Below are 22,673 nucleotides of genomic sequence, written 5' to 3' on the forward strand. Positions count from 1 at the left end.
GGGTACTGTCAGGATACGGAGTCGCCGTGGTCTCCTTGCTGCGCGGTGTCTCCCTGGGAGACGTGTTAGGAGTTCTATTGGGTGTGCTTAGGTCATTAAGGGTTAATCTTTTCCTTGCTTTCAGTCTCCATGCCATTAGCCATCAGGTGTGTTCTCTGCTGCTATTTAAACCCCACCCAGGCATGGATCCTTGCCAGCCATTCACTTTGTGGTTCCTGGTTCCTCTGCTCAGTCTGATTCCCTGTCTGTTTGTATTCGGTCTGTTCTCTTGGTTTATTTACCCGGCTTGTATTTTTAACTATCCCTTGTCTTTTGATTTGGTACCTTTATTATATCTCCTGGCTTGACCTCTTGCTCGTCTGACCTCGCCTTCTCTTCTGTGTCTTGCTGGGACTTGTGGTCCTCCCTGGTTCCATGCTGTTTAGTCTTTTGTTTTGCATTGCAGTTACACTGTGCTTTCTGTTTAGGTGTGACCCCGTGACTCCAGTCCCTAGCACTTTCAGGGCCTCCTCTCCCCTTATCCTAGCCGCCGGATAGAAGCGTAAGGAGTCGTGGTAGGCACACTTCAATTAGGAAGTGCATTGGTCTGCCTCATCTCAGATATTACAGCATAGTTATAGCTGCAGGGCCTGCGACCCCTTTTGTCATTAGTTGTACAGTGTTGCTTTCCAGCTGTGTCACTTTGCACTGCCTGACCCTGACTCCAATCCTTACACCCAGCGTGCCGTCAGTGAAATGTAGCGTCCCTGTCCGCATGCACTTGTCCACGCGTCGGTGGTCAAGTGGACCTTTGTGCAAAGCATGGAACTAAGGGCCCGCCTGTTGTTGAGTGGCATGTGCAAGGCGGGGACGGCACACCAGGAAAAGTAGTGACGCTAGGGACGGCATAGCGAGGTGCCACAGTTGCCATCAGGTCCAGGAAGGCGGGAGTTTCAACAAGCCGGAACGCCAACATCTCCTGGGCCAGCAGTTTAGCGATGTTGGCATTCAAGGCTTACGCGTGTGGGTGGTTAGCGGTGTATTTCTGCCGCCGCTCCAATGTCTGAGAGATGGTGGGTTGTTGTAAAGAAGCGCCTGATGGTGCCTTTGATGGTGCAGGAGAAGGAGATAAGACAGGAACAGGGGAGGATGAGGGAGAAGTCAACAAAGTGGCGGAGGCAGATGAAGTGGTGTCCTGGCTCGTCCTCTGGAGTGCATCGCCAGCACTGTGAGCAGTGGCAGAGGCAGTGGCGTGAACGGCGGGCGACGTTTGTCCTGTCGTTGCTGCCTGCCACTAATTCTGGTGCTTGGATTCCAAATGACGGCGCATTGAAGTGGTGGACAGGTTGCTCTTCTCAGAGCCCCTACTCAATTTCGAGAGGCAAATTGTGCAGACAACACTATATCTGTCCTCGGCGCATTCCTTTAAAAAACTCCACATCTTCAAGAAACGTGCCCTCGAGGTGGGAGTTTTTCGGGGCTGGGTACAAACTGGAACATCTTGGGAGATTCCAGGTGTGGCCTGGCTTCGCCTAAGCTGCTGACCTCTGCCTCTGCCTCTAGCTACTCTTTTTGGTGCTGCACCTGCCTCAACATCCACACTACTTTCCCCGCTTGACATCCGCCCTCTCCAGGTGGGGTCAGAGTCCTCGTCGTCCACCACCTCCTCTTCCAACTCCTGTCTCACCTCCTCCTCCTGCACAATGCGCATGTCAACTGGTTGCCCTGACGGCAACTGCGTCTCATCGTCGTCAATGAGGGTGGGTTGCTGGTCATCTGCCACCAAATCTGGACACAGATGCTCGTCTGTTAGGTCCGTGGAATTGCGAAATGGAGGAGCAGGTTGCGGTACAGTCAAAGGAAGGGAGAAGAGCTCTGGGGAGCAGGGACAGTTGGGGTTATTGTTCTGGGAAGATTGGGAATTTTGGGAGGAAGGAGGACAAGACTGTTGGGTAAAAGGAGGAGAGGAGGTAGAGGCTGACTGGCTGGTGGACAATGTGCTGCAAGCGTTATCCGACAGCCATTGCAAGACCTGTTCCTGGTTCTCGGGCCTACTAAGGTTTGTATCATGCAGCCTAGTTAATGTGGCAAGCAACCCTGGCACTGTGGAGTGGCGCAATGCTTGCTGCCCCACAGGAGTAGGCACGGGACGCCCTGTGGCTTCACCGCTAACTTGCTCCCCAGAACCATTCCCCCGACCTCGCCCACGGCCTTGTCCACGTCCCTTTCCGGGAGCCTTGCGCATTTTAATATGCTTTCCTTGCTTAAACACACTCAGAACCTGGGTGTATATGCCAATACTAATAAATTGAGGGTGTATGCAGGCCATAATTTATTTGGTGGGATTAAAACTCAGAACCTGGGTGTTTATGCGAATATCAACAACTTAAGGGGGGGGGATGCAGTCCCCAATATATTAGGGGAATTCACACTCCAAAACTGGCACTATATGCCTATAGCAAGAATTGAGGATGGTATGAAAGCCCCAATATATTTTTTCTATTACCAGTCAGACCCTGACACTATATGCCAATAGAAGGAATTGAGGGTGGTATGAAAGGCAAGCCCCAATATCTTTTTTGAATTTACAGTCAGACCCTGGCACTATATGCCAATAGCAAGAATTGAGGTTGTATGTAGCCCCAATATATTCTTTGAATTCCAAGTCAGACCCTGGCACTACATACCAGTAGCAACAATTGTGGGTGTATATAGCCCCAATTCTATTGTTAGGGGAATTACAGTGTATTCAAGTTAGTTTCTGGGGTGGAGGTGGGGGTGCACACCGTTGGAACGGGGATCAGGAGTATATAGGGTATATGGGAATACACTTTCAGTGTATTCCATTCAGGAGCCTCAACACTGTGGAAAGCTGGGTTGCGGCGATTGAGCCTGTTAGTGCCACGTTACACTGACAAGCTTCTCCCTGGAATTTAGCTCTTATAAGAGCTGTTGGTTGTCTTCTCCTTCCTATCCTAGCCTGTCCCTGCCTACCCAGAATCTAAGCCCTAGCTAAATGGACGGAAACCTCCATCCCCGGTGAATTGCAAGCTCAGAATGACGCGAAGCTGGGCGGCGCTGTTCTTTTAAATTAGAGGTCACATGTTTTCGGCAGCCAATGGGTTTTTCCTACTTTTTTCAACGTCACCGGTGTCGTAGTTCCTGTCCCACCTACCCTGCGCTGTTATTGGAGCAAAAAAGGCGCCAGGGAAGGTGGGAGGGGAATCCAGTAATGGCGCACTTTACCACGCGGTGTTCGATTCGATTCGAACATGGCTAACAGCCTAATATCCGATCGAACATGAGTTCGATAGAACACTGTTCGCTCATCTCTAATGCTTTTCATTCAAATTTTTTTGGATGGCACAACTGCAAAAATATAATTTAACTATTTACCACTAGAGTAGACACCGTATGGAACATATATATCATTTTCATAGATTGGGTTTATTCAGATGCCTGGAAGTCTTGAGCTCTAAGGAAGATTTGCAATCTAGGGAAAGGGGATTGGGTAATTTGATTTTTTTTAACCTTTTTTTCCCCTTCTTAGGTGGCTTGAACCTGCAATTATTAGGCACTCTATTGCAGCCTATGGGAATATCACTACCTAGCTACTGAGGTATGCAACAGGAAGCCTCAATAGTTCTGTTTCTATAACATGCCTGGGATTCTTCATAAGGCTTCATAAGGCTCCCAGATGTGATAAGAATAGGACAACTCCCGGGATCCTGCCATGTGGGAGCTGTCCTGCAATGGAAAGGGAACTTTGGTAGTAGAGGGCTTATATGGGGAGGCTCTGAAGGGGATCTCAGGGGGAACAAAGAAGTAAGTAATGCCCACGATCAGCAAAGACCTTGCGGCTGTGGGTCTCTCTCTGATTCAGAGTGGGTACCATGTTTAAAGACCTGGAATCCATGGTACTATTACAGCAAATGTCCAGAAGGAGATGAATATACTTGCAGATCTCACTTCAGCCAATGTGCAGGGGAACATGTGCAACCAATGTGCAGAGGAACATGTGCAGCCAGTGTGCAGGGGAATATGTGCAGCCAGTGTGCAGGGGAATATGTGCAGCTAGTGTGCAGGGGAATATGTGCAACCAGTGCGCAGGGGAACATGTGTAACAGTGTACAGGGGAACATGTGCAGCTAGTGTGCAGGGGAATATGTGCAGCTAGTGTGCAGAGGAACATGTGCAGCCAGTGTGCAGGGGAATATGTGCAGCCAGTGTGCAGGGGAACATGTGCAGCCAGTGTGCAGGGGAACATGTGCAGCCAGTGTGCAGGGGAACATGTGCAGCTAGTGTGCAGGGGAACATGTGCAGCCAGTGTGCAGGGGAATATGTGCAGCCAGTGTGCAGGGGAATATGTGCAGCCAGTGTGCAGGGGAATATGTGCAACCAGTGCGCAGGGGAACATGTGTAACAGTGTACAGGCGAACATGTGCAGCTAGTGTGCAGGGGAATATGTGCAGCTAGTGTGCAGAGGAACATGTGCAGCCAGTGTGCAGGGGAATATGTGCAGCCAGTGTGCAGGGGAATATGTGCAGCCAGTGTGCAGGGGAACATGTGCAGCTAGTGTGCAGGGGAACATGTGCAGCCAGTGTGCAGGGGAATATGTGCAGCCAGTGTGCAGAGGAACATGTGCAGCCAATGTGCAGAGGAACATGTGCAGCCAATGTGCAGAGGAACATGTGCAGCCAGTGTGCAGGAGAATATGTGTGCAGAGGAACATGTGCAGCCAGTGTGAAGGGAGAGGAGAATGATTTCTCATTCTCCCATCCCTGTGACTTCAGAAGACCCCAGGGGAAGGGGGAGCACGTTGTTCACAAAATTATCCCACACACATCATTTGGAGTATTGCTATTTGACCCCTTAGATGCTGCAGTCAATGCTGACCAGAGCACTTAAGTGGTTTAAATTTTTTTTCCTTTGCGAATGAAAAAAACAAAACAAAACGTAATTGTGTGCAATATAATAATATAATAAGCCATAATCATTATAATTACTATACTCATATCACTCACCCGGATGGTTGATACCAGAGGTCGCCTCTTAAACCCCAGATAAGGTAATTGCGCCCAACTTTCATATCTAAGGCTTTGCGGCACTTAACATGACTGATAAAATTCCTCTGTTGGTTCAAAATATTGTTGTCTGTACCTAATAATGGGACAAAACTTGGAAAATTAAATAACAGAATGGGGAGAATACATTAAGGTTCCCACAACAGTTTTATGGTGCAAAAGTGGCACATTTTTTAGCCAAATTTTTTTCCATTTTGTCAATTTTCTTACTTGTTTTTTAAGAAGTGGGGAGGTGGATCGCAGTAGGCAAGGACAAGCATGCCTCAACCTATTAGATTTACTATAGCTTAGCACCAGAAAATTGGTTTGAGTTACTCCTAAAACCTATGCCAGCACCTGGTTGGTGTAGACTCTAATACTGGCGCACTCCCATAGTGAGCTACAATTATTAAATGCCTCCCGCCCAATCTGGCAGAACGAATGAACGCATCACTATGTTCCCTGTTGAACACCATGACGAAACTGACCCAAATGTTGCATATTGTTTATATCCACCATATTGCGGTTCAGACACAGCATTGGGACTTTCAGTGGTCTAAATATAATGATATTTCCATTTCACACTTGGGCTACCATTGTCTATCTTTGGCTGTAGATCTCCACCTATATGCAGAATGACCGAGCCCATAGTGACATACTTAATCTTTCATCCTTGTGGCTGTGCCTGGTACTGTAGCTCAGCCTTACTAGGATCCATTTACTAGTATAGAACTGAACTACTGTATCTGACACAGGCCCGTCGTGGAGCATCATGACTTTTAGTGATCAGTTAACGTTCCGAGAGTCTGAACACTACGGATCACACACTCATGGCGTATATTATGGATAGACTCAATATTGTAACTTGAAAACCTCCTATGATTTGTATTTGTAGTTCAGTTTCACTTATAGATCATTATTTATCCCAATGGCAAATCGACAATTTTCTCTACAATGGTCTTCTCCTGTATTTACCTATCTTGGCGACCCGGATTATCGTCATCACGTAGTTATCATAGTTATCACTCTCCTGTATTTCATCCAAACGCGCCTGGTACACTAAAAACACAAGAAATTACAAAGATGACCATAAGTTTGGATGGGTTATCTGGGTCGGGTGCAATCTTGTCCTACTAATCTGTACAGAATAGGGAATTCACATATTCCGTCTAATTATTAGACAACATACAGACTGAAGAGGGACTCAATTGTGGTCTTAAATAGAGATGAGCGAACACTAAAGTGTCCGAGGTTCGAAATCCGATTCGAACAGCCGCACACTGTTCGACTGTTCGAACGGATTTCGAACCCCATTATAGTCTATGCGGGGAAATGCTCGTTTCAGGGGTAGGCAACATTTGATAAAATTATACTTACCAAGTCCACGAGTGACGGTCGGGCTGGATTCTGCTTGAAGTCTTCTTCCGGCGCAGGGTCCCCGCGTCCTCTTCCGGATGGAATTCACTCTGCCTAGGCATCCGGCCTAGGCAGAGTCGACTGCGCATGCGCGTGTATGCGCATGCATGCCCGCGCATGCGCAGTCAGCTCTGCCTAGGCCGGATGCCTAGGCAAGTGAATTCCACCCAGAAGAAGACACGGGGACGCAGCGCGGAGAAGACTTCGGAAAGGTAAGAGAAGAACCAGCGTTGATTGGCAGAATGTATAGCATTCTGCCAATCAACGCTGGTTCTGCATCGAACCTTAAACTTCGAACAGCTAGTAGTGTTCGATCGAGTACGAGTATTTCGAATACCGTAGTATTCGATCGAACACCTACTCGATGGAACACTACTCGCTCATCTCTAGTCTTAAAGGTTTTGATATTTTCGGTGCAGCTTCAAATACTGTTCATTTTTGGATTGCTTTGTGCCAAAATTGTGAACCAAATTTTTCGTACTTGTCAGGACTAGGGTTGAGCTGATCTTGAAATTTTAGGATCTTTTTTTAATATCCGATTTTCGATCGTTTTCCAGCTGATCCCAATCGCGATGGTGAAATTTGCTGGATCGCCAATCGGGATCCAATCTTTCCCGGTCGCGATGGTGAAATTTGCTGGATCGCCAATCGGGATCCGATCTTTCCCGATCCGGATCGCTCAACCCTATTAATGATATATACATGAATAGGGTTGAGCCAATCTTGAGATAACCTCCAACCTTGATCCCGCCGGAAAAGATTGGGATCAGAATTCCAATCACGATCGTGAAATTTACTCGATCGCCAATCGGAATCCGATCTTTTCCGATTCCAATCGCTCAACCCTAGCTAGGACATCTTAAGTAACACATCTTCTTCAGCTAAGACACATTGCTTATTGAGTGATGCACAAAAAGTATAATAATAAATAATTGTATATAAAACGTGATGCCTGAGATATCAAATTGAGCCAAAAGGTGTACATTTTACTTAATAAATCACTGTAACAATCCTGACAACAAAATCCGGTTGGCTGTATTTTCTTTTCTTTTTTTAAATGTAGATTGTGAGCCCCACATAGAGCTCACAATGTACATTCTTCCCTATCAGTATGTCTTTTTTTGGAATATGGGATGGAAATCCATGCAAACATGGGGAGAACATACAAACTCCTTACAGATGGTTTTCTGCCCTTGGTGGGATTTGAACACCAGGACTCCAGCGCTGCAAGGCTGCAGTGCTAACCACTGAGCCACCGTGTGGCCCCCATGGTTGGCTGTATTTTCTGATCCGAGCCTGGTCCAACCCTGACAAGCCAATAGATGGACCAGATTTTCCGGTTCAGATTACTCCTTTTGTATGGGGCCTAATGAATTGACATTGTGTGTTGACCCTTACCATAATCTACTCCTGGTGCGCACGTCTTGTCATATCGCCATGCTGCATCTATTTCACCTTCCAGCTGTTTCTTCAAGAAACAATTCTCTAAAAGACAAAATCCATAAAAAAAGCTGTAAGGATTTGATAAGACCTGACCTCTGCTTTCCCATAACAGACATTTATGGCGTATCCACGGGACATGTCATAAATGGGTGCTAGATGTGGGTCCCAGCTCCGAGACCCTGTCCCGCTGACTAGCAGACCTTGGATTTCTGGCAAGTCAAGTTCATTGAGCAACATTCTTTAGTAGTGAATGGGAACAGAGTAAAATAGTGAGCTACGTTGTTCCTGTAACCTCTAAGGGTATGTTCACACGGCGGAAAATGTATTCTGCGTGTGAACATACCGTGCGGCTAGCTGCAACGGAATGCCAATGCATTGCACCGACATCCCTTCGAGGCATTCCGCTCCGGATTAGGCCGGAATAAATGGACCTAATCAGGAGGGAGTCTCGCGGTGCGGACGCCACAGCTGTCTCAACCACGGAATCCGCGAGAAGAAGGGTATGTGGCTTCTTTTTTCCACTACTAGCTAGCGGAAAAAGAAGCGAGCGGCTCCTATTGAAGTAAATGGTAGCCATTTTTGGCAGTGGATTTTGAGGTGGATTCCGAGTCAAATTCCACTCCGTTTGAACCCAGCCTAAGAGTACTTCACAGTTCTGTGCCGTTCCTGTAGCTCCCATTCACTTCTAGGGGAGAAATGGAAGCGACGTAGCTCGATGTGTTAAGCTGTTTCTAGATATTGAACCTCCACTACAAGCCAGGATAAGAAGGATGGAGTCTGTCGGGCCAGATGTGTGACCTGTTACTCTGCACTTGAGAAAGGGGCTTTAGGTGGTCCGAAACGCGTTGTGCTTTTTCTGTTTTTAATTATCCCAATAAAAGGTTCTTGTCCATCTGGATTGTCTAGCGGACTCTTCTTCCACGTACCAGTGAGTGCCAATTCCTTGTCTGTGGACTTAGGTTCATGTTGTTGCTTTCTACTATTCTAGAGATTTCGGCCCATCCCTTTTGTACCTCATTAATGTATCTACTCACAGCGCCCTAACAACTCATTCTGTTCTTGGTATTTATGTATCTTATGCTCACTTTTCACCTTTTACAATAAATCTTCTAACTCAATAGAGCAATCCCATTTAGAGATGAGCGAACACTAAAATGTCCGAGGTTCGAAATCCGATTCAAACAGCCGCACACTGTTCGGCTGTTCGAACGGATTTCGAACCCCATTATAGTCTATGGGGGGAAATTCTCGTTTCAGGGGTACACAACATTCGATAAAATTATACTTATCAAGTCCACGAGTGACGGTCGGGCTGGTTTCCCTTGAAGTCTTCTCCCGGCGCAGCGCCCCCGCGGCGTCTTCCGGCTGGAATTCACTCTGCCTAGGCATCGGGGCCTAGGCAGAGCCAGCGCCTGAGCAGAGCCGACTGTGCATGTGAGGGCATGCCCGCGCATGCGCAGTCGGCTCTGCCTAGGCCGGATGCCTAGGCAGAGTGAATTCCAACCGGAAGACGCCGCGGGGATGCTGCATGGAGAAGACTTCTAAAGGTAAGAGAAGAACCAGTGTTGATTGGCAAAATGTATAGCATTCTGCCAATCAACGCTGGTTCTGCATCGAACCTCAAACTTCGAACAGTTAGTAGTGTTCGATCGAGTACGAGTATCTCGAATACCGTAATATTCAATTGAACACCTACTTGATCGAACACTACTCGCTCATGTCTAATCCCATTATTTTTGCATGGTGTCCATCGTATTTGGTGGTCTGTATACAGTACATTGTAATTACTATATGAGTAACTTTACTCTCTTGACTTTCTGCTTCAACAAGACATATTAAGTACACCAGACATCTATAGTCTTACCCTCAGCGCACCGGCATATATCATTGAGACAGATTGTGCCCAATAAGTCTTTGTCCTTGTCCACATGGTAGAACTTAGTGCAGCGGCTTTCTACAGAGACATGAGAAGGAAAGTATGAATATATAAATATGGAACGTATCAGATGAGTAGAAAAATCCTCATTGTTACGTACCAGGGGCGTAATAGTCATACACAGTGACAGAGGCAGGTTGGATGAGACCAACTTTGAAGACTTGTTGAATATTGAATTTGATGCATTCCTCTTGAAGGTGTGAGATCTGTCCAGGGTAAGAGAGAAAAGGTATTAGATCACTGTAAAGATACAAAAAGACAATACAACTCGTGTATAGATTTACTGTATAACCTCATCTTACTGTACAGATTTGTCCTCTCTTGCACTCTCGTGTAAGGATATGTTCAGATATGTCACAAGATGGTTAGCTTTTCAAGACAATACTGTTTTATAATATTGAATTACTGAGTGATATCCTATATTTGTCTTTGTGTGACTATCTAATGCTTGTTAAGTTTTTGAGTATTTTTTCAGTTTATACCAATTTTGTATTGACTAACTTCATGAAAATTTTGAGCTATCAGAGCTAAGGTATTCACTTCTGCGTGTTACACTTATAACCTTCTTTGAATAACTTCATGAGATGAAACATGAAAAATCACCATTTGGCGCTTTAGATTTTTTTAGACAGCTGGCTTCCTCCATCTTTGGAGAGAGTTCAGCTCCTGAGCCCTCTCCGTACATCCCCATGCGACCAAGGACGAACTATGACATTTTCCATTCGAATAGCGAGTGGTTCCTGATCGAGTACGAGTAATTCGAATACCGTAGTATTCGATCAAATACCTACTCGATCAAGTACTACTCGCTCATCTCTAGTTATAGCTGATATGTCATACCTTCTCCAGGTAGATGATGAGTGTTCCCTTATCAGCCGCATCCTTGTTAATCTCATACTTGGAGATATATCTGTCCACGCCTCTTGTTAGCTATTGGAAGAAGAAGACGGATCATATCTCATCCATAAAGACAATGTATAATATAATGTAATAAATATATTAACCAATGAATCTCACCTTGTTAAGACTTTCAACATCGGGGATAAATCCAGTCATCATAGAGACATCAATGATAGACATGGTGGCATCATTGCCTTTAAGATGTCTGCAGAAGGATTATAGTGCAAGGTTAATAGCAGACGACTTCAGCATCTAGGAGGTGACTTGTAGATATATTTTGACATTATAGATTGTAACAAGTAAATGTTATCATCTCATGGTGCGGCTTAGCAGGAAGTGTTTTTTGCGCTACAGTGCACCAAAAATACGCCAACATTTCGGGTGTAAACTAAGCCAACTAATAGTAGGTGTAAAGTTAGACTATTTAGTCTATGAATACAACAGATTTATAAAACAGCATCTGACACTGTGATAAATCTGGTGCAGACACTGTGATAAATCTGGTGCAGACACTGTGATAAATCTGGTGCAGACACTGTGTTAATTCTGGTACAGACACTGTGATAAATCTGGTGCAGACACTGTGATAAATCTGGTGCAGAAACTGTGATAAATCTGGTGCAGACACTGTGATAAATCTGGTACAGACACTGTGATAAATCTGGTGCAGACACTGTGATAAATCTGGTGCAGCTTAAGAATGTCTAGTCTAAGTTTGTACTGTCTAGCCTTTATACATTATTGGTAAATCTGCCACGTTGCGTTCAATGATGTGGTCTCAGTTATTGTAGTATATAATGCAGTTCTCTATGTAATAATTTCTTACTTATCTTGTGTCGATTTTGATGTTTATAAGCAGTAATGTAAAGAAATAGAACTGCAATGAATGGCAGCAATGTGCCCATAAACTGATACAAGTGAGGTCCCATAAAATTATGGGAGGTCCCTGGAAATGGAGGTGAGATGATAATTCACTAGTGATAGACGGAACTTCTGGTCTTCTTTCTTAGCATCCAATCTTCACCTGTGGGATTTTTCAGTCTCTTCTGGTGTATTTTCTGATATCATGCACCCCGGGGTCACTGCTGAGGCCTGTGATTGACTTCAATGATCATGTGGATCGTACTGAGGTCTTGACCCAGGGTCATATTGTCAGTGAACCCTAAATAACCACCGAGACCCAGTCACAGTTCTCAGCAGAAACCTTGGGGCACATGATATTGAAGAAGATGCTAGAAGATTCTGAAGAGGCCACAAAAGCCCATAGGTTGAAGGCCAGATGTTGGGCAAGAAGACCAAATACCTTGTTGACACCTCTCTTGGACCTCTCCTAGCGTTGAGCCGATCTTGAGATCCGATTTCCAATCATTTTCCATCCAATCCCGACCGTGAAATTTACTCGTTTGCTGATCGGAATCCGATCTTTTCTGATCTCGATCGCTCAACCCTAGCCTCTGCTTATTATACTCTGGGGTCTGAAAAGAACACAGTGTATAATAACAATTTGTGGGTGGAGAACCTCAAATCTTGGGGTATGACTGAGCCCTGAATTTTTGAAAAATTTGTAAGAAACCTAGCTCATTACAAACGGATTCCCTCATCTCTACAATTCATTGTTTAATTCTATCTTTTCCTTTACAGTAGATCTCAAAATAATTCTTTGGGGAAAAAAAGATAAATGTAAGATGTTGGAATATATGTGCAACTGGTTAAAAAAATGGGGATTGCCCAAATTTTTGTAAAAAAACAAAAATTGTCTGCAGAAAAGTGAAAACTAGGGTTGAGCCGATCTTGAGATTTCAGGATCGATTTTAAAATCCGATTTCCGATCATTTTCCAGCCGATCCCGATTGAGAAATTTGCTCAATCGCCGATTAAGATCCAATCGATCCCGATCGCCCAACCCTATTCATGATATATGCATGAATAGGGTTGAGACGATCTTGAGATTACCTCTGACCTCAATCCCGATCGCTCAACCCTAGTGAAAACTAAAAAGAGATGCTGATTTCTTATCTATTGAAGGTCTCTCTTGGTCCACCTGTCCACCTTGCACTCCTTCCACTTCCAGATGATGGCATCCCATTTATGTCATAGGATCGCCACACCCAATCACTAGACAGAAGGGTGACTTGTACACAAACAGGCTGTGAACGTAGAAGACAATTGGTCATGTGTACAGGTCATCACTGACACCAGTGATTGGCATTAGCAGTCTCATGACATCAATGAGACATCATTGGGTGGGACCAAAAGCGGAGAGGGAGCTAAGTGGCACCAATGGACCATGAAGGGAGTTAGTAGGAAAGTAATGTTTTTTTTTGTTTGTTTTTTTTTTCTGATACTAGACAATTTCCAAAAAAATTTTATTTTTATTTTAAGTAATACTATTGTAGCTTTTAATTCTCTTTTATTGTCCGAGACTCAAATTTCTCCTTACTTTGCACAAACTTCAACCGACAATGTGGCAAAAACATCTTCTGGAGGATCAACTGCAAAATCCAAAAAGAAACAGGAAGTATTACTTAAAAAAGTTAAAATTGGCCTCAATTCCTAATCTCTATCAAGTTTCTACCGCCCATGACATGTCATACATAATACTACTGTCCTCTGTTGCCTGAAGGGTTTCTAAGTTGGGGGGGGACAACCTTCCTGCCGAGTACTTTCAAAAACTGTCTATGAGGGTAACAAGAAGAATTGATAATTTTCTGAAGAAAATGGAGGTCATACCAAATATTGATTGTATTTCAATTTTAATTTTTGATAATTCACTTAATTTTGTTAGTTTTTGGAAACATTCTTAATTTGCAGCAATTTTTTCACACGGCGCGAAGAATTGATGGACAAAGGTTCCAACAATTATTGATGCGATTTAGATTTCTCTTCATTCACTTTCTTATGATAACGGACAAAAAAAAAACCTCTTAACCCTTCCATTCATGGATTTTTTTCCATACCTGCCTTAAACTTTTGCAAAGCACTGTTCTCGTCGTGAAGAATCTACAGAGTTTTCCATCTTAGGTTACGATGACGGATGACAAGTCATTTGCACTTTTTCTTTTTTAGTCAATGCACTTACCCACTTTTACTTCTTCAACGTTCACAGAAAGATGAAAGTTTTTGCATTCCTTTGCTTTCTCTGTGGTAAGAGCTTGGTAAACCGACATAACCTAAAGAGCCAGAAGAGAAAAACAGAAATTGCATAAATTTAAAAAAGTCCTGGAAATTTTTGACAAATTCTTGGTTTCGATGTTTGACTCATGGATGAATAAAAAATCCCATAGTCATATTTGGTTTTGGGATTACCTATATCTTGCTTATGTATTTGGTGCCAGTGATTCTTATTCAATACACCGTAGTTATTGGAAGTGTGACATAAGGGAGACTAGAGAAGAGCTACCAACCCCGATCTGCTCGGAGTTCTAACTATGAAACCAGGCACTTAGGCAGCACTGTTTTGACCCTTGTCTATGCCACTTGATCTGCCCCAAATCATTCATTTTTCAGAAACAGGCTAAGGCCGGGTTCACACAGGGTTTTTTGGTTTGGAAACTGAGGCGGAGGCTGCCTCAGTTTCCGGACTGAGAAACGGGTAGCTGCGACTTGATGCCGATGCAGTGCACCGGCATCCAGTCGTGCACTCTGCTCCTGATTAGGCCCAATGAATGAGTCAGGAGGAGGGAGTGTCTTCAGGAGAATCCGCCTGAAGAATGAGCAGGTCGCTTCTTTTTCCGGGAGCCGGAACAAATGTCTCCCAGAAAAAAGAACTGACCAGCTCCCATTGATTTCAATGGGAGCCATCTTTTTGGTCAGGATTTTGAGGTGAACTCGGCCTCAAAATCCTGACCAAAAAACTACGTGTGAACTCAGCCTGCTCAGTGTCCACCTCTGGATGAACAAAATATAGTTATGCGGTAATATTTAGAGAATTCATATTCAATCGAATATCAGGCCGTTCGAGGTATTCGATTACAATCGAATACCACGAGGCAAACGCACTAAAAATTTGTATCCTCCCACCTTCCCTGGTGCTTTTTTTGCACCAATAACTGCGCAGGGGAGGTGGGACAGGAACTACGACAACAGAGGCATCGAAAAAAAATCGGAAAAGTAATTGGCTGGCTAAATCAGGTGACCTCCACTTTATATGAATGGTCAATTTCAGATTCAGGTCATATGAGACTGTGAACTATGTGACTGTGAGACAGGGACAGATGTACAGGCATTGTTAGCTAGGGATTACCTTTATTTAGGGGGGAATGTCACTCACTCAGCTCTTTGGGCCTCTATCTGGTCGGGATCCCTGTCAGCTTGTGATATGCACGAGCTGACTTTTTCCCATAGGAATGCATTGACCAGCGTTCATTGGTCGAATGCCATACAGAGTACAGCATTCGGCCAATAAACGCTGGTTCTGCCGGAGGAGGAGGAGGCTAAGATCGGTCCACAGCTGTCTCCATTCTGGTCCAATCTCAGATGTAGCAGTGTTGAGCGCACTGCTCTGCTATACCGGAGATGTAGCAGAGCTGAGTGTGCGCTGAGCTCTGCTACACCAGAGATGTAGCAGAGCTGAGTGTGCGCTGAGCTCTGCTACACCCGAGATGTAGCAGAGCTGAGTGTCTGCTGAGCTCTGCTACACCAGAGATGTAGCAGAGCCGAGTGCCGGCTTGACTATGAGTATTGTTAAAATTGTGTTGTGGTAACGTCCATAAGGCTAAGGCCCCACGTTGCAGAAACATGGCTTTTTTGTTGTGTTTTTTTTTTAGCCAAAACCCTCAGCCTAAAGGGTTTAAAGGATGAGCAAAGCATTTTGTGGATCAAACTTATAACCAAAAACAACCAGAGCATGTCACATGGAACTGTGGCTCTTGTCCACTTGATGTTTGGAGTAGAGGTTCCCATTTTATAGAGTGTCGGCATTACTGGAACTCACCGTTAATGTACCTTGCCCTTTACCCTTGGCTTGCACGACAAAGTCCTTAGTAAATTTACCCTGTAGAGTAGAAGTTCACAATTAAATGTTGAAATACATTAAAGAGACTGTTCTTAAAGAGAACCTCTAAGGTAGGGCATGTTAAATACCATTACACTGAATTTATTGCACCATCAGTATTGTATCTTCCCTGCACCATCAGAGGGGACGGCCTCACAGCTCAACGTCATTGCTGGAAGATGAGGAACGTCCCCACCTTCACAGTACGAGACTATAGAAATTTACCGGCGGGGGCGTTTACCACACCCAGTTATGACACTAAGCTGTGACCCTGGCCCCTCTAAAAAAAAGTCATATATAACCCTCTGAGGGTCCTTAGGACTCCATCTAACCCTATTATAACTCTTGAACACAAACAGGACATAGAAAGGTCAGTGTCGGCAACACTTATGGCTATGGGTAGACAGACGGTAGTCGGTGGAGTGTTTAAAATACACTGCACTGTTGAATTTTATGGTTGTTGTTTTTTTTTTCAAAAAATGGTCAAAAATGTATCCATTTTTGGGGCAAATACCTGTGGGTGATGATACACATGTGGTGCTATTGGAAGAAACATCCATGCCTGGTTTCTTTTCAAAAATTCAATATCTTCCACCCTTATGGTGGCTGTAAGTTTGCCGATGTGCACTGTAGGTGAAAATACTGTCCCATCATGAAAAGTTGTCACACCAGAAGGATTTATATTAAATTTTACTTATGTTTTAATTTATTTTTTAAACAATTAAATTGTATCTTGAACAAAAAGACTGCTTCATCTGATTCTCACTATTATGGTGGCAGCAGAGGTGGAGAAGTTTGCTGTAATTGCTGAAAACTGACTTAAAGTCACATTGTCACTGTCATCACCATCACCAACTATGGCCTACTATTACAGCAGAGTCTAGTGTATAGAATTTTACTGACTTTTTTAGTATTTGGCATAGAAAAAAAAACACACCACTGTGTCTTCAATGTAAGTACAAAGCTTCCTCATTACTCATGTGAGCAGCAGCACCTATTGAACACAGTTGCGTAACTAGGAATGGCAGGGCCCCGTGGCAAACTTTTGACATGCCCCCCCCACCCACAACCGACACTGATGCCGAAGACCTCGATCGACCCCCACCTCTGCACTCTATTATGTCCCTTAGTAGCCCCTGCACACAGTATTATGTCCATTAGTGGCCCCTGCACACAGTATTATGTCCCTTAGTGGCCCCTGCACACAGTATTATGTCCCATAGTGGCCCCTGCACACAGTATTATCCCCCATAGTGACCCCTGCACACAGTATTATCCCCCACAGCGGCCCCTGCCCACAGTATTATGTCCCTTAGTGGCCCCTACACACAGTATTATCTCCTATAGTGGCCCGTGCACACAGTATTATATCCCTCAGTGGCCCCTGCACACAGTATTATGCCCCATAGTGGCCCCTGCACACAGTATTATGTCCCTTAGTGGCCCCTACACACAGTATTATCCCCCATAGTGGCCCCTGCACACAGTATTATCCCCATAGTGGCCCCTGTACACAGTATTATGTCCCTTAGTGGCTCCTGCACACAGTATTATCCCCCATAGTGGCCCCTGCACACAGTATTATGTCCCATAGTTGCCCCTGCACACAGTATTATGCCCCATAGTGGCCCCTGCACACAGTATTATGTCCATTAGTGGCCCCTGCACACTGTATTATGTCCCTTAGTGGCCCCTGCACACATCATTATGTCCATTAGTGGCCCCTGCAAACAGTATTATGTCCCATAGTGGCCCCTGCACACAGTATTATCCCCCATAGTGACCCCTGCACACAGTATTATCCCCCATAGCGGCCCCTGCCCACAGTATTATGTCCCTTAGTGGCCCCTGCACACAGTATCATCCCCCATAGTGGCCCCTGCACACAGTATTATGCCCCATAGTGGCCCCTGCACACAGTATTATGTCCCATAGTGGCCCCTGCACACAGTATTATGTCCCATAGTGGCCCCTGCACACAGTATTATGTCCATTAGTGGCCCCTGCACACAGTATTATGTCCATTAGTGGCCCCTGCACACTGTATTATGTCCCTTAGTGGCCCCTGCACACATCATTATGTCCATTAGTGGCCCCTGCAAACAGTATTATGTCCCATAGTGGCCCCTGCACACAGTATTATCCCCCATAGTGACCCCTGCACACAGTATTATCCTCCATAGCGGCCCCTGCCCACAGTATTATGTTCCTTAGTGGCCCCTGCACACAGTATCATCCCCATAGTGGCCCCTGCACACCGTATTATGCCCCATAGTGGCCCTTGCACACAGTATTATGTCCCTTAGTGACCCCTGCACACCGTATTATGCCCCATAGTGGCCCCTGCACACAGTATTATGTCCTTTAGTGTCCCCTGCACACAGTATTATGCCCCATAGTGGCCCCTGCACACAGTATTATGTCCCTTAGTGGCCCCTGCACACAGTATTATGTCCCATAGTGGCCCCTGCACACAGTATTATGCCCCATAGTGGCCCCTGCACACAGTATTATGTCCCTTAGTGGCCCCTGCACACAGTATTATGCCCCATAGTGGCCCCTGCACACAGTATTATGTCCCTTAGTGGCCACTGCACACAGCATTATGTCCCTTAGTGGTCCCTGCACACAGTATTAAGTCCCATAGTGGCCCCTGCACACAGTATTATGTCCAATAGTGGCCCCTGCACACAGTATTATGTCCTTTAGTGTCCCCTGCACACAGTATTATGCCCATAGTGGCCCCTGCACACAGTATTATGTCCCTTAGTGGCCCCTGCACACAGCATTATGTCCCTTAGTGGCCCCTGCACACAGTATTATGTCCCATAGTGGCCCCTGTACACAGTATTACGTCCCATTATTGCCCCTGCAAACAGTATTATGTCCCATAGTGGCCCCTGCACACAGTATTATCCCCCATAGTGACCCCTGCACACAGTATTATCCCCCATAGCGGCCCCTGCCCACAGTATTATGTCCCTTAGTGGCCCCTGCACACAGTATCATCCCCCATAGTGGCCCCTGCACACAGTATTATGCCCCATAGTGGCCCCTGCACACAGTATTATGTCCCTTAGTGGCCACTGCACACAGCATTATGTCCCTTAGTGGTCCCTGCACACAGTATTAAGTCCCATAGTGGCCCCTGCACACAGTATTATGTCCCTTAGTGACCCCTGCACACAGTATTATGTCCTTTAGTGTCCCCTGCACACAGTATTATGCCCATAGTGGCCCCTGCACACAGTATTATGTCCCTTAGTGGCCCCTGCACACAGCACTATGTCCCTTAGTGGCCCCTGCACACAGTATTATGTCCCATAGTGGCCCCTGTACACAGTATTACGTCCCATTATTGCCCCTGCAAACAGTATTATGTCCCATAGTGGCCCCTGCACACAGTATTATCCCCCATAGTGACCCCTGCACACAGTATTATCCCCCATAGCGGCCCCTGCCCACAGTATTATGTCCCTTAGTGGCCCCTGCACACAGTATCATCCCCCATAGTGGCCCCTGCACACAGTATTATGCCCCATAGTGGCCCCTGCACACAGTATTATGTCCCATAGTGGCCCCTGCACACTGTATTATGTCCCATAGTGGCCCCTGCACACAGTATTATGTCCATTAGTGGCCCCTGCACACAGTATTATGTCCATTAGTGGCCCCTGCACACTGTATTATGTCCCTTAGTGGCCCCTGCACACATCATTATGTCCATTAGTGGCCCCTGCAAACAGTATTATGTCCCATAGTGGCCCCTGCACACAGTATTATCCCCCATAGTGACCCCTGCACACAGTATTATCCTCCATAGCGGCCCCTGCCCACAGTATTATGTTCCTTAGTGGCCCCTGCACACAGTATCATCCCCATAGTGGCCCCTGCACACCGTATTATGCCCCATAGTGGCCCTTGCACACAGTATTATGTCCCTTAGTGACCCCTGCACACCGTATTATGCCCCATAGTGGCCCCTGCACACAGTATTATGTCCTTTAGTGTCCCCTGCACACAGTATTATGCCCCATAGTGGCCCCTGCACACAGTATTATGTCCCTTAGTGGCCCCTGCACACAGTATTATGTCCCATAGTGGCCCCTGCACACAGTATTATGCCCCATAGTGGCCCCTGCACACAGTATTATGTCCCTTAGTGGCCCCTGCACACAGTATTATGCCCCATAGTGGCCCCTGCACACAGTATTATGTCCCTTAGTGGCCACTGCACACAGCATTATGTCCCTTAGTGGTCCCTGCACACAGTATTAAGTCCCATAGTGGCCCCTGCACACAGTATTATGTCCAATAGTGGCCCCTGCACACAGTATTATCCCCCATAGTGGCCCCTGCACACAGTATTATGTCCCTTAGTGGCCCCTGCACACAGTATTATGTCCCTTAGTGGCCCCTGCACACAGTATTATGTCCCATAGTGGCCCCTGTACACAGTATTACGTCCCATTATTGCCCCTGCACACAGTATTATGTCCCATAGTGGCCTCTGCACACAGTATTATGTCCCTTAGTGGCCCCTGCACACAGCATTATGTCCCGTAGTGGCCCCTGCACACAGTATTATGCCCCATAGTGGCCCCTGCACACAGTATTATGTCCCTTAGCGGCCCCTGCACACAGTATTATCCCCCATAGTGTCCCCTGCACACAGTATTATGTCCCATAGTGGCCCCTGCACACAGTATTATGTCCCTTAGTGGCCCCTGCACACAGTATTATGTCCCTTAGTGGCCCCTGCACACAGTATTATATCCCATAGTGGCCCCTGCACACAGTATTATCCCCCATAGTGTCCCCTGCACACAGTATTATGTCCCATAGTGGCCCCTGCACACAGTATTATGTCCCATAGTGGCCCCTGCACACAGTATTATGTCCCATAGTGGCCCCTGCACACAGTATTATGTCCCATAGTGGCCCCTGCACAGTATTATCCCCCATAGTGTCCCCTGCACACAGTATTATGTCCCATAGTGGCCCTTGCACACAGTATTATGTCCTTTAGTGTCCCCTGCACACAGTATTATGCCCCATAGTGGCCCCTGCACACAGTATTATGTCCCTTAGTGGCCCCTGCACACAGCATTATGTCCCTTAGTGGTCCCTGCACACAGTATTATGTCCCATAGTGGCCCCTGCACACAGTATTATGTCCAATAGTGGCCCCTGCACACAGTATTATGTCCCTTAGTGGCCCCTGCACACAGTATTCTGTCCAATAGTGGCCCCTGCACACAGTATTATGTCCCTTAGTGGCCCCTGCACACAGTATTATGTCCTTTAGTGTCCCCTGCACACAGTATTATGCCCCATAGTGGCCCCTGCACACAGTATTATGTCCCATAGTGGCCCCTGCACACAGCATTATGTCCCTTAGTGGCCCCTGCACACAGCACTATGTCCCTTAGTGGCCCCTGCACACAGTATTATGTCCCATAGTGGTCCCTGTACACAGTATTACGTCCCATTATTGCCCCTGCACACAGTATTATGTCCCATAGGGGCCTCTGCACACAGTATTATGTCCCTTAGTAAGCCCTGCACACAGCATTATGTCCCTTAGTGGCCTCTGCACACAGTATTATACCCCATAGTGGCCCCTGCACACAGAATTATGTCCCTTAGCGGCCCCTGCACACAGTATTATCCCCCATAGTGTCCCCTGCACACAGTATTATGTCCCATAGTGGCCCCTGCACACAGTATTATGTCCCTTAGTGGCCCCTGCACACAGTATTATGTCCCATAGTGGCCCCTGCACACAGTATTATGTCCCTTAGTGGCCCCTGCACACAGTATTATGTCCCTTAGTGGCCCCTGCACACAGTATTATGTCCCTTAGCGGCCCCTGCACACAGTATTATCCCCCATAGTGTCTCCTGCACACAGTATTATGTCCCATAGTGGCCCCTGCACACAGTATTATGTCCCATAGTGGCCCCTGCACACAGTATTATGTCCCATAGTGGCCCCTGCACACAGTATTATACCTCATAGTGGCCCCTGCACACAGTATTATGTCTCTTAGTGGCCCCTGCACACAGTATTATACCTCCTAGTGGCCTCTGCCCGTAATGGCCTATTTAAAAAAAACACAGCGGTAGCGGCTGTCACCGGGCCCCCTAATGGCCCGGGTCCTGTGGCAGCCACCTCCACTGCCTCTGCAGTAGTTACGCCCCTGATTGAACACCATCATACTCACCTCAGCAGAACGGGCCAACAAAGCATTCTCCATATTGATACGGAAATTTGAAATATCTTGTCTTTCAGGGAGTTTGAAGAACACATCCATATCTATCTGATCTGGAGAAGGGGTGTTTATATAATTCTCAGTCAAAGCTTGGAACATCACAATGTTAGCCTGCAGAAGACAAGAATAGCTTGAAGAAAATGGTGGTACAGTGAGCCAAGAAGACAGCACATAATACGGAAAGTGAATCACTGAGCAAAACTACAATGAATACTCCCCAAATGATTGTCATTGCTTACTTGGGTGGAGCCATAAACTACTCCAAAAAACCTTTGCTCGATGATCCAGCGCGCTATTGGCCCAGTTAGATCATACTGCTTTAATTTCGTGAGAGCCAGAAGGGCGTAAGATGTGGCCTCAATAGTGACCATATGGGAATCTGGTTCCTTCCATTGAAGTTTATCTTAGAAAGAGAAAGTCAAAGATGAAACACATTGATGGTGAACATTGTATCAGTCACGTAGATGATTCTTCTGTGGACTATGATCATGGTTACCCTTAGTTATATGTGACCTGTGTGGGTGTCTGTGCTGGGTATTAGCAGTAAGATTTTAAATAGGGCATCAGTAGGGTTAAGCGATCGGATGCCGATCGGCGATCGGGCAAATTTCACGATCGCGATTGGGATCGGCTGGAAAATGATTGGAAATGGGATTTTAAAATCGATCC

General features: G+C 46.0%; 1 protein-coding gene across 1 annotated transcript in view; it reads right to left on the bottom strand.

Annotated features, from left to right (window-relative positions):
- Nucleotides 1–22,673, bottom strand: part of LOC142202395 (venom factor-like) — a 78,914-nt gene that overhangs the window by 9,345 nt on the left and 46,896 nt on the right. The window contains exons 29-40 of the mRNA XM_075272489.1: nucleotides 22,244–22,407; nucleotides 21,957–22,115; nucleotides 15,671–15,730; nucleotides 13,817–13,907; nucleotides 13,178–13,229; nucleotides 10,855–10,942; nucleotides 10,678–10,767; nucleotides 9,938–10,043; nucleotides 9,766–9,855; nucleotides 7,857–7,943; nucleotides 6,018–6,101; nucleotides 5,004–5,139 (exon numbers count right to left, since the gene is read on the bottom strand). Coding sequence (XP_075128590.1) covers nucleotides 5,004–5,139; nucleotides 6,018–6,101; nucleotides 7,857–7,943; nucleotides 9,766–9,855; nucleotides 9,938–10,043; nucleotides 10,678–10,767; nucleotides 10,855–10,942; nucleotides 13,178–13,229; nucleotides 13,817–13,907; nucleotides 15,671–15,730; nucleotides 21,957–22,115; nucleotides 22,244–22,407 — 1,207 coding nt within the window. The remainder of the gene's footprint in view (nucleotides 1–5,003; nucleotides 5,140–6,017; nucleotides 6,102–7,856; nucleotides 7,944–9,765; nucleotides 9,856–9,937; nucleotides 10,044–10,677; nucleotides 10,768–10,854; nucleotides 10,943–13,177; nucleotides 13,230–13,816; nucleotides 13,908–15,670; nucleotides 15,731–21,956; nucleotides 22,116–22,243; nucleotides 22,408–22,673) is intronic.

The sequence above is a fragment of the Leptodactylus fuscus genome, chromosome 5 (assembly GCF_031893055.1).
Source record: "Leptodactylus fuscus isolate aLepFus1 chromosome 5, aLepFus1.hap2, whole genome shotgun sequence".
In the NCBI taxonomy this organism is placed as follows: Eukaryota; Metazoa; Chordata; class Amphibia; order Anura; family Leptodactylidae; genus Leptodactylus; species Leptodactylus fuscus.